Below are 19,884 nucleotides of genomic sequence, written 5' to 3' on the forward strand. Positions count from 1 at the left end.
ATACCGTGGATAGGTGATAAATGTATATTTGCTAGGGGTCCAACTGCTAGGACCCCAACTGATCTCGGGAATGGGGGTCCCTACGATCTCTGTGTGAATGGAGCAGTGGACATTTATTTCTACTGGTCAATGACCATTAATCCGAAGTGTTCTACTGGGCAGAGTGGAAACGCTGGGAGTAGTTGCGGCTCCCCTTGGAGGCCTCGGCAAGGGAGGTCCCTCAGACTTTTCCATGTTAAAGTAACATAAAGAGGTTTTCTAGGTATGATTGGTGGAGTATATTACAATACATAGGTTTTTTTAGTGAATTCTATGACATGAAAACTTACTGATCATAATAGTTGCATGTACAATTTAGAACATTGCTGTTGTTGACTGGGGAAGAAAAACAAGGATCAACGGGTCTCCCGAATTGTCTACCTTAAAGGGAACCTGTCATCAACTTTATGCTGCCCATACTTACGGCATCATAGAGTAGAGACAGGTGAGATGATTTCAGCGGTCAGTCATTTATAAGTTAAAAGTAAGTGGTTGTCGAGAACCAACATCACAATCATTGCAGACTGGGCCTGGAAAAGAGTCACGGCCACCTGAGAAGAGTCATGATTATTCATAAATTCCTGCTCTCCCGCCCACCTGCTGATGACTGACAGTCTTCTACCTAGTTTTCTCCCTTTCTCTCTAGGAGAGAACTGCCAATCATCAGCAGATGGATGGGGAGAGCAGGAGATTATGAATAACCAGGACTCTTCTCAGGTAGATTTGACTCTTTTCAAGGCCTCGGCTGCAATGATCATGATGCTGGTTCTCAGCAACCACTTACTTTTAGCTCATAAATGACACACCGCTGACATCAGCATTTCTGTCACTATTTTATGCTGCCCTCAGTGAGGTCAGCATAAAGTTGATGACAGGTTCCCTTTAACAGAATTACAATTTAAAACTTTTTGAATTAAGTTTTAAAATCCCTTCTTTTAGGGTACGGCTACACAGTCAGGTTTCTGCACGCAGTTTTGGAAGCCAAAATCAGAAGTGGATCATAAGAGAAAGTATAAAGAACAGATATAATGTCTCCTCTTTTCTGAATTCACACAAAGTTCTAGGCTTCCAAAACTGCATGCAGAAACCTGACCATCTGGCCGTACCCCTAACCCAAAGTATCGCTAGGATTTCGGAGCACATGATAGGAGGTAAACGTGTGCTAACAATGCAATGCCATATACGGTTTATCCTATTTTAGGACCACTAGATTGCATTAAAAAATATACATATATTACAGTGAAAGTGCTGATTTTTCTTTCACAGTTCAGCCGGCTTATCTCCGCTCTGCTCTCAGCTCTGTGACTTAAAGGGGTTGTCCCATGAAAAATATTCTACAGTTTTTAAAACCAGCATCTGGATCTGAATACTTTTGTAATTGCATGTAATTAAAAATTTTGCATAGCCACTGAGTTATTCAATAAAATGTATCTGTGTAGCGCCACCTGGTGTTCTGTTGTTTTCTTATTTCTTTATCCAGCTCACTGAGATGGCCGCACATGCTCAGTTTCATCCTTCAACTGCCTCCTGAGCTGTGATAGGTAGAGCTGAGACACGCCTCCTGAGCTGCAGCAGAATAGACACTCCCCTGAGCTTTCAGCTTGATATAAATCAAGCAGAGAAATGAACGAGGAGATCTTTGGATCCATGTGAGGTACAGGGCTGGTTCTAGCTTTGTTGGAAAGATATTGTCACATACTAGAAGATGTCTGGTCCTCATTTTTTACATTAATCAGGAGATAACCCCTTTGAGGACGACCTGTCTCCTCTCCTGACATTTCCGTTTTAGTAACTACTTGAATTCCCCATGTAATAACAATTCTGGAGCTTCTATTTTAATGACTCTATGTTGTGTCATTTCTTCATTATTCCTGCTAAAATTTTATGGATAAAGGTACAACTTGGTGTTACCGGTTGGGGGCATGTCCTTGCACAGTCTGACATTGTCCAGTCGGTGCTGCGAGTGTTATCCTCTGCAGTGACAAACCCCCCCCTGTCAACATCCAGTTGTACCTTTATTCATAAAATCCTAGCAGGAATAATAGAGGAACAGTACAGTATGGAGTGATAAGGACAGATGCTCCAGAATTGTAATTTCACATGGAATACAATTATTTACCAACATTAAAACAGACAAATCAGGGGAAGTAAAAGAGCCTCTGTAACAGCTTAGCTATATGGCTCTGTTCACATAACGCTACAGCTATACAATGGAGATATATGTACAGAGCATTCCCCAACATATACCTCTCTGACGTATGTCACAATGTTAGACAGCAACGTATTCTGCTTGGTATACACTTTATTTTGTGGTGCGTACTGATGGAGGACAAAAAGCACACTCTTTTGGCCTCTGGCAGGTGAGTGGGTGCATACACTAAACCTGTTCACATAGTGTCTTACTATGTCACTTTTATTCCAGCTCCCACAATACACTGTTCTCTGGAAACCCAAAAACAAAATCTGCAGAATTCTGAATTTAGCTTTGGACATAAAAAGAAAAGAAAACATTGTGTAATTCAACATAAAAGTAATTGCAAAGTTATTCAACATTTTAGGGTGGAATTTACCTAACGGGGGTTGTCCCATCACATAACACAATTTCTGAATGCCCATTTTAGGGAATCGTCCCATGAGAACAAACCCTTTCAATTAGCCTTAATAGGGTATATGAGCGTCATATGGGGGTGTCCCCCACTTAGAGCACCCCTCTATTCAGCCTTATGAACAATGCTGAAATACAGCTTCATTTTGCACAGACCAGTAACATGACACCTATAGAGGGGCATGGGGCCATACTGTACCTTTGTATAATTCAGGTTTATATATATATTTTCATATATATATATATATATATATATATATATATACACACACACACACATATATATTGTCTGATCGTTTCTCCCATAGACTGCAATGATTTACTATGACTTGGATCAGCATGATCGCCGATCCCAGTTGTTGAATCTGTGTGCGCTCCATACACTTTACACCACACCACAACGTAACTGTACATCATGGTGTGTGTAAGGGTTATACTGGTTGTCCCATGAAAATTATTCTACATTTTCAACTAGCACCAGGTTCTGAACACTTTTGTAATTGCATGTCATTTAGTATAGTAACTGAGTAATTAAATAAAATGTATCTGAATAACACCATCATCTGTTTGCTCTTTTTCTTCTTTCTTCTGTCCACCTTGCTGAGGTGGTCGCACATGTTCAGTTCCATCCTTCAGCTGCCATCAGCCATATATTGTGTTAGGATCTGTGACAGTTACACAGAGAGAGCTACAGCAAACAGGACCCACCCCCTGAGAAAAGACATGCCCCTGAAGTGCCACTAATGTGCTGGCTTGAAATAAATCTAGCAGAGCAATTAAAGCAATTAATGGGGAGATCTCTGGATCCATGTGAGTACAGGGCTGGTTCTAGCTTTGTTAGAAAGAGATTGCCATGTGCTATTTGATGTCTGCTTTTCATTTTTTTACATTCATCATGGGATAACCCCTTTAAGTAAGTTCTGCTGTGTCATTTGCTTTGTGCTTAAATAAGGAAGGTGCATTAACAATATCACGAGATTACCTGCAATTCTCTTCCATTGGTAACTGAACTGTCCCTTCGTCTTCCAACACAAGCATACTTTGTTCTTCCTAAAATGTCAAAGTACAGGAATAATGTAAGGCCAAATGGTGCAATGGTGTCACATAAGCTGAGCTGATAGCAAAAGGGAACCTAAATCCCACAGTGTAACCAGCAGAAGTGGACGTTATCTCCATGCAAACTAAGCAATCGCTTGAGGTCTCAGAGATCAGAGAACAATCAGCTGGCTAAAAAACAAAAAACAAAAGGTGCAGACATACCACCAGTTCAGTTAGTCCAGCTGCACAGGGTCCCCGGATAAATGAGGGCCCTTCCCAGCTGTACAACGGTAGCAGAAGTGCCCAGTCTGCAGTGCTAAGCTGAGTATGGGGCTAACTGGGTCTGCATAGGTGGAGCTAATGGGTGGAGGGGAGCTTAGAGGTGTTACGGGGTGGAGCCTTGTAATGCAACAGGGGCCTCCAGATATGACTTTGCTTGGGGCCCCAGAAATGGAAAATTCTCACTTGGTAACCAGAGCTGAAAGAATATGGTATTATTCTACATCAGGGGTCAGCAACCTTCGGCACTCCAGCTCTTGTGAAACTACAATTCCCAGCATGCTCTATTCACTTCTATGAGAGTTTTGAGAAGAGCAGAGCAAGTATGCATGCTGGTAGTTGTAGTTTCTCAACAGCTGGAGTGCCGGAGGTTGCTGATCCCGCTTCTAGATACTAAGCAATCAGTCAGATTGTGTCTTTCTGAGCTTTGTCCCTACATATTATTGGCTTACTCAACTCTCTAGAGCAATGATCTCTAACCTGTTGCTCTCCAGCTGTTGAACACTTACGGTAAAACTCCCCTCATGAAGGTCTGTGTCCATCAGGCATGCACTGTTTTTGAGTACCTAGTTAACTTTCCGTTTTGTGGGTCGACAATGATGAGCGAAAATCCAGTACAATAGTTATTTGTATTTTTCTTTGTGGAGAGGGCTAGAATTGGCGTATGGAGTCTTATAGGTCAGGCAATAATCCCTGGGAAAAGGGATATGCAGATTAACTCACTTCTAAGAGAAAGTAAGCTGTGGTGCTAGCTCTGTAGTGCCACCTAGTGGAGGAAGCTACCCTATAGTCAATGACCGACCCTTTAACCAGAGTTGCAACATGACTAAGGACATTGGGCCAACCTAGAGACTCCTCCAAAATGAAAAGCCCGTTGGATTGGCTAATATTCTTAGTCATGTTGCAAGGGCTATTAAAGGGTTGGACATAGGCTAACTACCTCCACTAGGTGGCTCGACAGGGACAGCTTCTTTCTCTTGGAAGAGAGCTAATCAGCATATTGTAACAATGGATCTGACTTCATAATGCATAACGGTTACCTTAAAGCAAATGTGAGTTTGAATTGAATATTTTGCCCAAAAAAAACTTATGGATCCTGCTAAAGCGCCATAAAAACAATGCTTATTTATACACATGTGGCAACTGCTATGGACCCCTAGGAAAGAGAGAGCCTAATCTTAGGTCTTATCCCCTTTGCAACTGGGTGGTGAGAACCTGTGAAGGGGTCTCGTTTCTCATCTCTCCATTACATGACATTTTAAAAAGTGAGTCATAAATACTGTACCTTTATTTTATTTTAGGCTATTTGCAGTCTCCTGCACCATTTTATTACAGGTCGGATAACCGCTTTAAATTATCTTTTGCTAACATTGCTGCAGTTTCAGTAAACCTTACCTTTCCAGGAGTACAATATTGATGGCCTCTCCTCAGGATGTGTCATCAATATCTGGTCTGTGAGGGTCCGACTTTTAGCACCCTTGCCCATTAGCTGTTTGAAGAGGCTGCAAGGCTCTGGTGAGCACCACGTCACCTTTCTAGGCCAGTGACGTTGTGCTCATTGGTCACATGGCCTAGGTGCAACTCAGTTCCTTTCAAGTGAATGGGTCTGTGCTGTAATACGAAGCACAACAACTATACAATGGATGGCGCTGTGTTTGGTATGCTGTGAGGAGGCCACAGTATTCACTGGAGGGCCGCGGCCTCTTCAAACAGCTGATTGACAGGTGCCAGGTGTTGGACCCCTACCGATCAGATAGTGATGACCTATCCTGAGGATAGGTCATCAATATTCTACTCCCAGAAAACCCATTTAACTTGACTTTCAAAGGTTTTTGGTGTATCAGTTTAAAGTTTTGTGCAACTAGGAATTTAATGTGTTAAGTGTTAAGTTAAAGGGGTTGTCTGGGCTGTTACTATTGATGACCTATACTCAGATTGGTAGGGGTCCAACACCCGGCACCCCGCCGATCAGCTGTATGAGCAGACGGCGCGCACAGTGCGCATGTGCTGTCTCCCTTCTCTCTTCCTGTTCAGCACTGCTGTCTATGGCAAAGAACATAGACTACAGCAGCGGACAGGAAAAGAGAAGCGAGACAGCATGTGCACACTGCGCACGCCGCCTCCTTATACAGCTGATCGGCGGTGGTGCCGGGTATCGGCAACCGATCTGATATGGATGACCTATGCTGAGGATAGGTCATCAATAGTAAAAGCCAGGACAACCCCTTTAATCTTTTCTACATCTGGCATATAATATTCGTAGCTCACTGTAAGTTACATAGTTTTGTACATGACAATGTTCCATTTACCTCTTTTTCTGCATCTTCCAACTTCTTTTTCTTACTTTCAGGCATTAAATCATCTAACCAACTCAACTCCCGTTTCGTGAAGAAAAAGTCCATTAGTTTCCTTACAAACACCAATGCCAGGACCTGGTCAGAAACATTGAATGACTAAAGAAGTAATGCAAAGTTTACATCAATAAATATAGAGCAACACAATGTGAACAGTTGGTCCAAAGGAAAAGATGAAGAAGACTAGGAAGAAAGAAGAAAACAAAGATAAGACGAAGCAGGAAGAAGATGAAGAAGAAATAAGGAACAGCAATTTCTGAATCAAACAGTAGGACTTTAAAATGTTTTAATTTAATTTTAATTACTTCATTTTTGTATATCTGGTCAAATATATGTTACCAGTTCTCTTAGGGCAGACATTTGCTTATATCTAATGTCCTTTTGCCCCTCCATTGCTTTAGACACCAATCAGCAGGGGGTGACAATGGGCACACTAAAAAGCTCTTTCCAATGTAAAGCACACGTAGACCATTTTATTTACTAATGTTAAAGGGGTTTTCTGGGCTAAAGTGAATAAGAGCTGAGCTGCAGAACCCTGTCATGGGCACTACACTGTTAACGGAGGAGAGCTTCCATGACAAGAGCTCACCCAGCCAAAACCCTGTGCAGGGCTGTGCTGGGAAGACTTCCATGCTGACCAGACAAGCCCCAACTGGTCAAGCTACCAGAGAGACTGGAAGCCAAGCCAACCAGGTTCCTGGATCAGCGCTGAATTCCTGAGTTAGGCGGGGGATTTAAGTCTACTACTCGGCTACAGTGGCTGCTGGTTACTGCATATATGGTATCCAGCTCAATTTGTTCCTTAGCTTTAGATCTGCTTGTTAACTCTCTGTGTATTGATCTTGGCTAGCTTCTGGATTAAGCCTTAGTCTGCTGTTTTGGCTCATTCTGACTATCCTGAATGTGGCTTGCTTTTGGATTAACCTCTCAACTGCTGACTTTCCTTTATCCGTCTCTCCTGGTGGTTGACTACTCTTTGCACCCCCAGTCTACCTGGTAGGTCTACTTCTAGCAAGCTTGCACCAGAAATCCACTACCTTACTCTGCAGATGTAACCTGGGTCTCTAGAAGCCAAGTCTATTCTGCCTTGCAGTAGGCTCTGATGAATATCTAGGGATACAAGAGGACACAGTTTTAAATTAGAGGGGCAAAGGTTTAAAAGTAATATAAGGAAGTATTACTTTACTGAGAGAGTAGTGGATGCATGGAATAGCCTTCCTGCAGAAGTGGTAGCTGAAAATACAGTGAAGGGGTTTAAGCATGCATGGGATAGGCATAAGGCCATCCTTCATATAAGATAAGGGCCGGGGGCTATCCATAGTATTCAGTATATTGGGCAGACTAGATGGGCCAAATGGTTCTTATCTGCCGACACATTCTATGTTTCTATGTTTCTATAACTGTCAGTTGTAATGAACAGTTGAGGGTGCCAAGTGTCGGACCCCCACCGATCGGATATTTATGACATATCCAAGTCATCACTATTAGGAGCCCAGAAAATCTCTTTCATAATTGCGTGTCATATTAAACTGAGACTGAAATTTCTTTTTACATATAAAACACAGTACAGTACCTGCTCTATATAGTACCCTTATATACAACACAACACTTTTTAATACTCGATTCAGAACTAGCCATTACTGCCTCTCACCATCATAGGAAATACAATGGCTGCCCGAGATACTTTGATGACCCATAGCAGTATAAGGCAAGTCAGCTGCAACACGGTGAATAGATGGACCTTCCGCAGGGGAACATGTCTCAAGTAGATGAAGTCTGGCTGATGTTTTGGTGGCATCCAGAACAACATGATTCGATCATAGAACTACAAAACAGAATCAGGTTAATCATTCACTTCATTCACATGAATCTTTTGTTTTCCTCTGAACTACACTACCAAGTTAACAAAGTTCTTGTCTGAATTTAAAAATGAGGGTGAACATCACCTTCCTCAACACAAGGCAGACCCCTGAGATAGATTAAAGCACTTAGTAGAAGTGGGTGTACTTAGAGAGAAAGTGTTCAGGGATAGATTGTTGGGTTGGCTGCTATATTTTCAAAATCTGGACCTGGAACTGTCTCTAGAATGGACCCTTCAACCCAGTCAGTCACGATACTGTGGCCTGAAGTGCACGGCGCTACGAAAACAACTGAATGGGCATGCTACGCTGTAGCTTCTATAAAAGTGAATAGGCGCTACAGAGACAACACACAACAGCCTGCCTGTTTACATAGCTCTGCCACCTCTGGCTACTTCATCCAGGTAGGACTAGGCCAGGGGGCATATAGTGATGGAAATTCCACTTTAATATCGCAAAAATGGGCACTGATAATACTAAAATCTTCTAGAATTTTAATAATTAATAAAAACATTTGATTGTCACTACAGATTTCCACATTGTATCAATGTACCCGGCCATTTTTAGAACCATAGCATGTAAATTCACTATGAACCCCTCTCAATGTAGATGGGTCAAATCGGCAGCAAAATCTGTCTCTTATTTGGATTTTTCTGCAGTTTGCAACAGATTTGCAGCAAAATCCCCTGCTGGATATACAGGGTATTCTTGTCAAGAAGGAAAAGAAGAATACTTTGTTTTAGCAATAATAAAACACATTACCTGAATTCCCTTTAGTGACGAGGCACCCATATAGAGAAAGACGCCATAAAGAACGGGCATAGGAATAAACTAGATCCCAAATAACAAGAAAAAAAAGAAAAAATCAAAGCATGCTAAAGTTTAGTCTCAAAAGATCTACGTAATCTAGACAAATACATTCATTATCATAGACATATTACGTGTTTTTGCATTCCTACTTGCATTATGGGCCAACTATTATGAAAAGTAATTTACAATACATAAGAATATTTTCACAATTATGCATTTTTTTATTTTTCAATTTTACACAATAATATATTTTAAAACATGTTGCTACGAGGGGTGTTCAATAAGTTATCTCCCTGAATATGAAAAAAATGTTTTTGAGAAAACTGAACCTACTACTTTTCAATGTAATACCCCTTGACTTCAACACACTTGTTCCGCTTCGCCTCCACTGATCGGATGCCCTCAGAATAGACGTAGACTCCTTGCTGCTACAGGAACCCTGTTACCACCTCCTTGACTACATTATCATCAGGAAATCTTTGCCCATGCAAAAATTTCTTCTTCCAAAAGAGAAAGTAATCACTTAGAGCAGCCAGGTCTGGACTGTAGGGTGGATGGTTAAAGTCCATGAAGCCGCATTCCCTGATAGCACTTGTGAGCTGGCGCATTGTTGTGAAGTAGCAACACACCTGCCGACAATTTCCCATGGTGTGTCTCTTTGATTGCCTCATGTAACTTTCGAGTTGACTGCCTCACACTAAATTTCTTTGGATTGGTGACCCCTTGTGCTTCCATTGCATGGACTTTTGTTTAGCCTCAGGATCATGGTGGTGGACCCATGTTTCATCACCACTAATAATTCGAGAATAGAAGTCTCCAGGATTTTCTCTAAGAATGTCTAAATTCTCTTGTCTAAATTGCTGGAGTTTTTTGCTCAGGCGTCAACATTTGTGGCACCCACCTGGAACTGACCTTTGACATCATCAAAACATCATACTGAAACTGAAATGCCTAATTCATGAGCTACAGTATAACACTGACTTTGACCCGACGATCTTCCAAAATCATGGCCTCCACTTTAAAGCACATTTCCTCTGAAGATGCTTCCACAGGTCGCCCTGAACGGGGGTCATCTTCAATTGATCCCCTACCCCATTTAAACCGCTTGGCCCAAAACTTTACTTGGTAGTAGGATGGTGCACCATCACCATATACAGCAATCATCCTTTCATGGATTTCTTTAGGCTTCTTTTATTCTTTTGCAAGAAATTTTATCATGGAACAAAGCTCCAAATCCCTCGCTTTCTTTGTAGATCTGCATTGTACTGCACTTGCCACCCTGTCACTTCCAGGGCTTTCATTATACTGAACTGCCACTGTGTGCGCTGCATGTCCAGAAATGTCTGAATATGCACAGACAAGCTCAGCTTTCTATCACTGACAGAACATGGGGTAGATAACTTACTGAACACCACTCGTATGTACATTTTTTTTTCATTTTATAAAGGAAATCTGTCAGTAAAACCATCAGCCTCTGTAGAACTGCGCCTGTCAGCATATTGTAATGATATTTGTTCTATCTCGATAAGTGCCGCCAATCTGGAGAAAAAAAGGCTTTTTACCCTATAAATATTAGCCCCCTGGTGCAAGAAGGGTGTTGCTATTGGGGGTGGCGGAGCCTGTATGCTTACATGCCGGACGCTTGAGCGCGAGCTCCTACTCCACAAACCCACGTTCCACTGCTAACTTGCTTCAAATTAGCCCATATGGTGAAAATAGGCAAAGACAGACCTGCTGAACAGATGGAGACCCCCAAACAGAAACAAGGTCAGTCAGAAATAGATAAAATCTGGAGGAGAAGACAGGTGTTGTCTCGAGCAGGAAAATCTAAGATGGAGCTGGATCCCGCGTTAGAGTCAGACGTCATTGAAGACTCAGACGTGATCTCGGCTAAAATGGGGGCAGCTGCACCTGACACAGACAGGGCCCCACTGTCTCTAAGAGCATCCTGAAAAGGACATTAGAACAAGCACTAGGCCCAGTACTAAAAGAATTTCTGAGTATAAAACAGGAAATGCAACATATTGGGAACAGGGTTGAGGCACTTAGATCCAACCAGGCCTTCCTTATCTCATTTGGCGCCACGGTGAAAAAGAAAATCGCTTCACAAAATGAGTCCCTAAACCTGGCACATATATTAATTGGAGAACAAGAAAACAGAAGTAGTAGGAAAAATATACATATAAAAGGCCTACCCGAGAAGCCAGGAGAAGATCTACAGGCTGTCGCCCAAACCCTCTTTTTTCTCCTACTGGGCCAAGACCGAGGAAAAGATATAACAATTAAGAGGGTCAACAGAGCTCTCAGACCCCTACCAAAGCAAGGAGAACCCCCCAGAGATGTAATTTGTGGCTTACTTAGTTATGTGGATACGGCTGCCATACTCACAGCCGCAAGAGAGCGGAAAGAGCTGGAACTAGATGGGGCACAAATCCTCTTCTTTCAAGATCTGGCGCCATCCACACTCACTAAAAGGCGCATGCTGGGCCCACTCACAGAGCCACTGAAACAACGTAGGATCATGTACAAATGGCTATTCCCGTTTGGGATGACATTTTTGGTGGAGGGCCAAAGAAGAGTGATTAAGACCCCAGCTGATCTACCGCCAATATGGAGCCTCCTGAATGTAGAACCTATGACCATCCCATCGTGGCTTGCGCTGCCTGGCACCTGAGATAGGTGTCCAGTCTTGTCAGAACAAGTGACGTGGTATACAGTCCCCAGTCAGAAGAGCAAGAGGATCAAAGCACAGTCTGATCATCATATGGACTAAACGTTGGACTCTGAGGGTGGTAAATTCAAGTTGGTGAATGGCGCTACCCAGGGTATGCAAATGTTGGAGGTCCAGGTAGGGCCTCTTTGTGGACCGCGTGGTTTCAGTTACTCGGGTTCCCTGGCCATTTGTTATAGTTAGAGGAAGATCTTAATCTCTGGCTTAGAGTTATGTAAACCATATTGTGCATTACTATCTACTCAGGCACTAAAGCAGGTTAATAATTCAGTTTAACAGTTTGTATTAGGGAAATGTTGGAACGTGGGTGAGGAGACACAGTTCAGGATAATGACTCTGAGTCATATTATCTCCTTTCCCATCATATGCAAAGTTCAGAGTGGTGAGGGATTTCTGTGCCTATTAGTACTATCTGTGCTGTGCTCTTTATCCACTCTCCCCCTTCGATTTATGTTTCTCTTGAGAGGATTACTCCTTTTAATTCTTATTTTCTATTGTTTGTTATATTCTGCTTTCCTACATCTGGTGGCGAAAGGTATGGGTGAGGATAATTGCTGGACTTGGTAACGTTGTTTAATGTGAGGGGTATGAACACCCCACAGAAGCGTTCACAGGTATTGGCCATGTTAAGGAGGGCCAAGACAGGCATTTGTTTTCTTCAGGAGACACCCTTTAGAACAGACCGTGTCCCATGGCTGCCGTGCTCCCTTTTCAGTAAATAGTATCATAGCACACATAGCAGTGCATCTAGAGGTGTTAGCATTGCCATTGCAAATTTACACTCCTGGACTGGTGCCGATCCAGAGGGCCGCTTTATTTTTGTTAAAGGGACAATAGGCTCAGTGAAGATATCACTAGCAAACATATACAGTAGTAAGAAAAAGTATGTGAACCCTTTGGAATTATACGGATTTCTGCACAAATTGGTCATAAAATGTGATCTGATCTTCATCTAAGTCACAACAATAGACAATCACAGTCTGCTTAAACTAATAACACACAAAGAATTAAATGTTACCATGTTTTTATTGAACACACCATGTAAACATTCACAGTGCAGGTGGAAAAAGTATGTGAACCCCTAGACTAATGACATCTCCAAGAGCTAATTGGAGTGAGGTGTCAGCCAACTGGAGTCCAATCACACCACACCTACAGTATCCTCCAACCACACCTTCCCCCTGCAGGCTGGCATTCTGCACCTCTGGGGACAATGCGGTGCAACGGCAATGCCCTCATTGCATCAAGGGGCTGATTTCCATAACACAATAAGGCTTTTTGTCTCCGAATTAGTGGCATACATTAAGATGAGATAAATATCATTAGAATATGCTGGCAAGCACAGATTTACAAAGGCTGATAGTTTTAGTTTCAAGTATGTAGTGACATTTCCTTTAAAGAGGCTCTGTCACCAGGATCAACCCTATTAAACCAGACATTCTGACTGGTAGGGCTCATCATGCTTATAAAAACAATACTGTTCTTTTGTCTGTATGCTAAACAGCTGCAGATTAATCTGTGTTTTTATTCATATGCAGCTCTAAGACACAGCTCTGCCCTCAGCCTGATGTCTGGTCCTGTTAATCAAGGGGAGAGGGGGGGGGGGGTGCAGAGCCCAGGGGGTGTTACATAGCAGTGCTCAAATGATTCAGCCCCACCTCTTGGTGCTCCAATTGCTCATTTGCACATGAATAAAAATGCAGATTTCTCTTTAGCTGTTTAACATACATACAAAAGAAAGGTATTGTTTTAATCAGCATAATGATCTCTACCAGGCAGTATGTCTGGTTTAAAGGGAATCTGTCACCTATTTTGACCATATAAAACTGTTAACATAGCAATGTGCAATGTCTTCTTGCTTTTATTCAACTTTTCATTTAGATCAAAAAGCGATTTTTCTGATATGCAAATTCAGCCTCAAGGTGCCCAGAGGGGCGTTATTACTCTCCTCTAGTGCCCAGTAACGCCCCCCTGCAGTGCCCAGCCCGCCTTTCTCCCAAGCCCAGCACGCCTCCTAAGAAATAAATTTACTCCCACATCCTTGCCGAACGGCGGCGCCCCGTCCACTACGTTATGTAATTTATTCACCCCACCATCCTTGCGTCCTCCTTTCTTGGCCTTCGAAATCTCGCGCAGTCGCAGTATCGCTGACTGCCTGCGCCTGTACGATACTACGGCTCCTGAGGGCAACAGCCTCAATAGTGTCACTGGGCATGAAGCCGAGCCCAGTGATGTAAACAGAGCGCTGTTGCCTCAGGAGCCGGAGTATCGTACAGGTGCAGGCGCGAGATTTCGGAGGCCAAGAAAGTAGGAGCCAAGAATGGTGGGGTGAATAAATTACATGACGTAGCGGAGGGGGCGGCGCCGTTCGGCTCCGATGTGGGAGTAAATTTATTTCTTAGGAGGCGTGCTGGGCTTGGAAGAAAGGCGGGCTGGGCACTGCAGGAGGGCGTTACAGGGCACTAGAGGAGAGTAATAACGCCCCTCTGGGCACCTTGAGGCTTAATTAGCATATCAGAAAAATCGCTTTTTGATCTAAATGAAAAGTTGAATAAAAGAAAGAAGACACATGCTGGAATGAAGGTACTTTATTGCATTGCTATGTTAACAGTTTTATATGCTCAAAATAGGTGACAGATTCCCTTTAAAAGGTTGATCCTGGTGACAGAGCCTCTTTTAAGCCTTCACAAGCTGATATGGTAAAGTGTAGATAGATTTTATTATGCATTATCCAAAATGTGCTTGGGTACTCCAAGTGGTGAATAGATGCAGACATTAGCACGGCCACCTCTTCATCGAGACAGGGTCCTAATCGTCAAACTCACGTCACAATATGGTATCATAAAAGTTATTTGTTTGAAAACTCATTGAACTCCTTCTGTTTTCAATATGGCAAATACATGGGATCATTTCATCTTAAAGGGATTCTGTCACCCGGATTTCACTTACTGCCCTGTAAAGCGATTTTATAGACAAATTACAAGACACAGGGCAGTAATACTAGTATTTTGTAATATCATGAAGACTGATGTGGTCATGTTAACAGCTCAGTAAGTGAAATCCTGGTGACAGAATCTCTTTAACTTGGTAATATACTGTAGCTTCATCTATTTTGTATACAATGGTCAACATTTCAATTGAAAGGCAATAAAACGCACTAAAAGTATCTTTTCATTGTAAGTCGCCAAAAAAAAACTAAAAAAAATTACATTAGTTTTACATACCTGAAGAACCCTTGTCATAAACACAGATGACCCCATAAGAACAAAGATCATGAGTCCCGTCACCCTTTGTTCCCGGATTCCCAAAAACTTAGGCTGCTCTCCTGGAGCGGAACACTCAGATTCCAGCTTCAGACTGTTGACATGTGTGATGGACAGGACAGTGGCAGCAACGAACCAGGGCAATCCCATCACAGAGCAAACACCAAGCATAACCCCAACCATGAGAAGATCGAGATGATAACCACAGCCTTTCTGTAACAACAATGTTAAGTTGCTTATTAGTACAATGATGTCACTAGTTTCAGGTTGATGAACCAGGGTACTCTCAGTTTGCTAAAATATCTGCTGTGGTCCACAACTCGTATGGCTTCCAGAACCCTAACCACTGTCAATTTTCTAGGTGAGCTCCTCAGTTCAGAAGGGAATATTCAAAATGTCATCTTGTTACAAGATCAGAAATGGCATTGACTGTGTAGGACTATGGACATACAGAATTATAGGGGGAAATGTGCCATCACTAGAACAATTACTGTCTTCACACTGAAGTAATACTTATTCTACCTTCAACTTGTGTTCTTTTCTATTAATGATGACAGCTGTGATTTGTTGGTCCATAAAGATCAAAATGGTACATAGCAGAGAGGGAATAATGGCTGCCAACACAGTCCACCAAGGGTTTGGTCCTAAGGGATTTACAAGCCAGCCTCGGTCGTCTCTGGTGGGCTAAAAAAAAGAACAAAGTAACATTATGTGGCAACTACAGTATATCATTGTTACAGTATATGTTTTCAAAGAATGTAATAAAATGAACAACCTTTTTCTACCTTGTGACATTCATTGAAAGGATGGTCCTCCTCACAACCATTTTAATCGAAAGTCTTAGCTAAAAAAAAATCTCCTACTATTTTGTGCCTTCAGCTCGAAGCTCCTATGCAGAACTATGTGTCTTCATGCTATCAGACTACAAACCAACCTGGTGTAGTCCAATCCTGTGGTCGGTCACATTGATATCATATATCCTCTATGTCCTGATAACCTACAGTACAAAATGTAAGTGTGGGACAGATGGAGAAGAGCATGGCTGCAGGATCAGACTGCTAAGGGTACGACCACACCGTCAGTTTTTTTTATTAAGTTTTGGAAAACAAAATCAGGAGTGGATCATAAAAGGAGTAAAAGTATAATGGACAGGTATGACCTTGTTCTCATGTGGACGTGTCTCTCCCAGAAATACATGCTGTATGTGAGGTGAGTGTGTCCAGGATGCTGCTGTCTAACCTAGCTCTCATGTATGCGCACAGCTTCATTCTTGTACTGACTTCTTCTTTTACAGCCCATGAGGAATCTCTTCTCTCCTGTGCTGGTATTTACATATGGAAATTTGACACGTCTGTGTTCTAGACGTGCCTGTTTATGACATGGTTATTGGAAAAAATCTAATAAAAACTATTGAAAGTGAAGAGAAGCAGCAGGACAGCCAGCTAAATACAGGAGTTTCAGATTCTGCGACAGAAAAATATTAGGAATTTTGAAAGAAGTTTATTTAGAAAGTTGCCTAATTTTGCATTTAGGAAACATATGATCATTAAAAAATCTGTGCAAAGATGTCTGTAGCCTTCACAGCAAGCACTATTACTACCTGTATTTGTGGTCCACATTTCACTGGCATGCCAATAGAAATCTAGCCAGAGTACAATACTATAAAATATTGACATCGCTGGGGACAAAGACATCTCACATGGTATCCTTTCCCCTTTTTGACTTAGTGTTTTTTAACAGATGCATTTCGAGGAAAACTTCCTAGACCTGCTTCATTAGGGCTCATGCACACGAACGTTAGGGCTCCGTGCCCGTGCTGCGGACCAAAAATTGCGGTCCGCAATGAGCGGGCACTGACTGTGGGGCAGCCGCATGCGGATCGCGGACCCATTAACTTGAATGGGGTCCGCGATCCGCCTCCGACGGACCGCACCGCAAAAAAGTAGTGCATGCACTACTTTTTTGCAGTGCGGAGGCATGGCCAGAAACACCACGGAAGCACACCGTAGTGCTTCAGTGGGGTTCCGATCCGTGCTTCTGCACCGCATGTCTGGTTTTGCGGACCCATTCAAGTGGTGGCGGCGGCGGCGGGGCAACGGCCATGTGCATGAGTCCTTAATGAGATATTTTAGTATCAGCAAATAAAACGTATTATTTTTATATTATGTGTTTTCATAACATACTCTATCAATTCTCCACAGTTTTCACAAACTCTGCTTGCTGCCATTCAATAGAAACCTGCATTATTAACCTACAGAGGTTGAAAAATAGGAGAAAGTGTAGTAGTAAAACTGTATAACTTGAACAAACTACCACATATAAAGTCATTTTTATGGGTTACTTTTGGGATGAATGAAGGAATCCAGTATAAGTAACAGGATGCATCTTACACAAAATGCTTTTCATTCGAAATGGAGGAAATGTGGATTCTTAAAGAAGAATCTCTCCAGATCTCTACTTAGAAATTCATATTTTCCGATGTCTCCATTACTTCAAGAGTAATTTATCACATTTATAAAATGTGTCCAGGTTGATGAATAGTTCCCTGCAGGAGCTCTTGAAGCAGCTTATTATAAAATGAGATCGATGCCTAACTATATACGTTGACAGGTACTTTTATAAATTCATGTTCCAGGATGGAAAAATATGCATTCTGAAGGCAAAATTCATTTAGATTCTAAAATGAATGATTCTAGCAAACAACAGCCCCCTGAGCATCAACCCTTTACTGCATTAATCAGGCGACGTATATATGTGGCCAACACTTTAAAGGGGCATTTCAGGATTTTATAAGTAATGATCTATCCTCAGGATAGGTCAGATCTGCGAGGGTCCAACACCTCACACCCACTAATCAGCTATTCTACAGCATCTCCTCTGTGGGAACTACACAGCTCCATCCACTGTGTACTGGACAGAGCTGATTACTGCAGAGCTGCTCCCATTCATTCAATGGACATAGAACTGCAGTAACCAGCTCTGTCTACTACACAGTGGATGGAGTTGTGTAGTTCCAGCGTCAGTGCTACTTGGTTTCAACTGATTGGTGGGGATGTCGAATTCCCCATTGATCAGATAGCGATGGCCTATCCTGAGTTTTCTGTGGTAGAACTTAACTGGCCCACACAGAGCCCTGACCTCAACCCCATGTTGGTCCTCTCGTCCAACATCAGTGTCTGACCTCACAAATGCTCCTCTGGATGAATGAGTGAAAATTCCCACAGACACCATCCAAGAGCTTTCAAGAGTGGAAACTGTTACAAAGGGAGGATCTACTCCATATTAATATTTATGGATTTAGAATAAGATGTCATAAAAACTCCTGTAGGCATCCCAATACATAGTGTATTTGGTGTTGTTCTACATGGGACAATGAGCATAATTTTTTGCATACATTTGTTAGATTACATTTTTTACACTGAATTACATATGGGGAAAAAAATCAGAATTTTTGTGAATTTGGCCAAGATAGAAGCACTTTCAATAGGAAAAGCAGCCAGTTGCCTGCAACAAGGTCCCAGATAGAGAAGACCACATAAATAAAAAAAAGTCCCAGCACTCAAAAATAGTGAAGTGTTTATTGCTCTATATCCATGCAACGATTCAGCTCTGTCCTTAGAGCTGAATCGTTGCATGGATATATGGATCTGCTGGAGCAATAAACACTCACTCCAGCAGATTGCTACTGTACTGGGTGTGAAATTAGACATCAATCCCAAGCCTAGGGTGGCAAACAGCATCTACAAAAACCATCAGAAGGCATTTGCATTCCATTGACCTCACGCCACTGCTCTCAAAAGATATCATGTGCACAGCAAGACAGGAATGGCCGCTGGAATGGAGGTCTATCTTCTTCAGAGGTGAGTCCTGCTTTTGTTACACTGGTACTACTCCTGGGATTATGATGTGGGGTGGCATAATATACGGTAGCTGGACCTCTATAGTCTTCACTTCATGTACAGTAACAGAATGTCGTTATATTGATTTGGTCATGAACCAGTGGTACAGCCATTTCTCCAAAGTGTCCCAGGAGTCATTTTTCAAAAGGACAATGCCCGGCTGCATTTTGCTTGTTCTACTGTGAGCAGCCTGCATGGCCAATATGTGCTACCATGGCCTGCAGCATCTCTGGACTTGTCTCCCATCGAGAACACCTGGGATGTCATTGGTCGGCAATTACAAAGGTTGCTGCCATCAACAGATCTTAATGATTTGAGTACCCAAGTGCAATTAGAGTGGCAGAATATTCCTCAGACAACCTCACTGATAGCATGTATTTCTGCACATGACGCTTAAACTCAATAAATCAAGAACTTTTGATTATTTTGCTTCTATTTGAATATTATTTCCATATCATTAACATGTCTATTGATCCTGTGACTTCCATAATGCCACAACTTTTCCTTCTTAGTGTTGCAATTTCAATGCTGAGTATTGAAAAATGCCGTATCTATATATATACAGTATATATATATATATATATATATATATATATATATACTGTTGATCAAGCCCTTATGGTCATCGATTTCACTCACATATTATACTAATGACCTATCCTTTGAATGGTATACAAAGAGAAGACCGGCACTCACAGGATAGATGCAATTCTATTTATTGCCACATCAGAAGAAAAATGATGCGTTTTGAGTCTACATCCGAGTCTTGTAGAGTTGAAACGCGTCATTTTTCTTCTGATGTGGCAATAAAAAGGAATTGCATCTATCCTGCGAGTGCCGGTCTTCTCTTTGTATATGTAAGCGGGACGCCGACCCTGGACACGTGCACCGCGCACCAGTTAAGCGGAGTGCCGACTGTGCTCTTGTGAATCTATCCTTTGAATGGGTCGTCAACATTTCATTACTGTCAGTCCCATGAGGGACTCCCAACAATCAGCAGAACAAAG

General features: G+C 42.2%; 1 protein-coding gene across 1 annotated transcript in view; it reads right to left on the minus strand.

The window, feature by feature from the left end:
• The window catches only part of SLC4A10 (solute carrier family 4 member 10), a 110,473-nt gene that overhangs the window by 23,008 nt on the left and 67,581 nt on the right, over nt 1–19,884 (minus strand). The window contains exons 13-18 of the mRNA XM_040441519.1: nt 15,501–15,662; nt 14,940–15,191; nt 8,937–9,005; nt 7,967–8,140; nt 6,271–6,393; nt 3,627–3,694 (exon numbers count right to left, since the gene is read on the minus strand). Coding sequence (XP_040297453.1) covers nt 3,627–3,694; nt 6,271–6,393; nt 7,967–8,140; nt 8,937–9,005; nt 14,940–15,191; nt 15,501–15,662 — 848 coding nt within the window. The remainder of the gene's footprint in view (nt 1–3,626; nt 3,695–6,270; nt 6,394–7,966; nt 8,141–8,936; nt 9,006–14,939; nt 15,192–15,500; nt 15,663–19,884) is intronic.

Source organism: Bufo bufo, chromosome 7 (genome assembly GCF_905171765.1).
Source record: "Bufo bufo chromosome 7, aBufBuf1.1, whole genome shotgun sequence".
Classification (NCBI taxonomy): domain Eukaryota; kingdom Metazoa; phylum Chordata; class Amphibia; order Anura; family Bufonidae; genus Bufo; species Bufo bufo.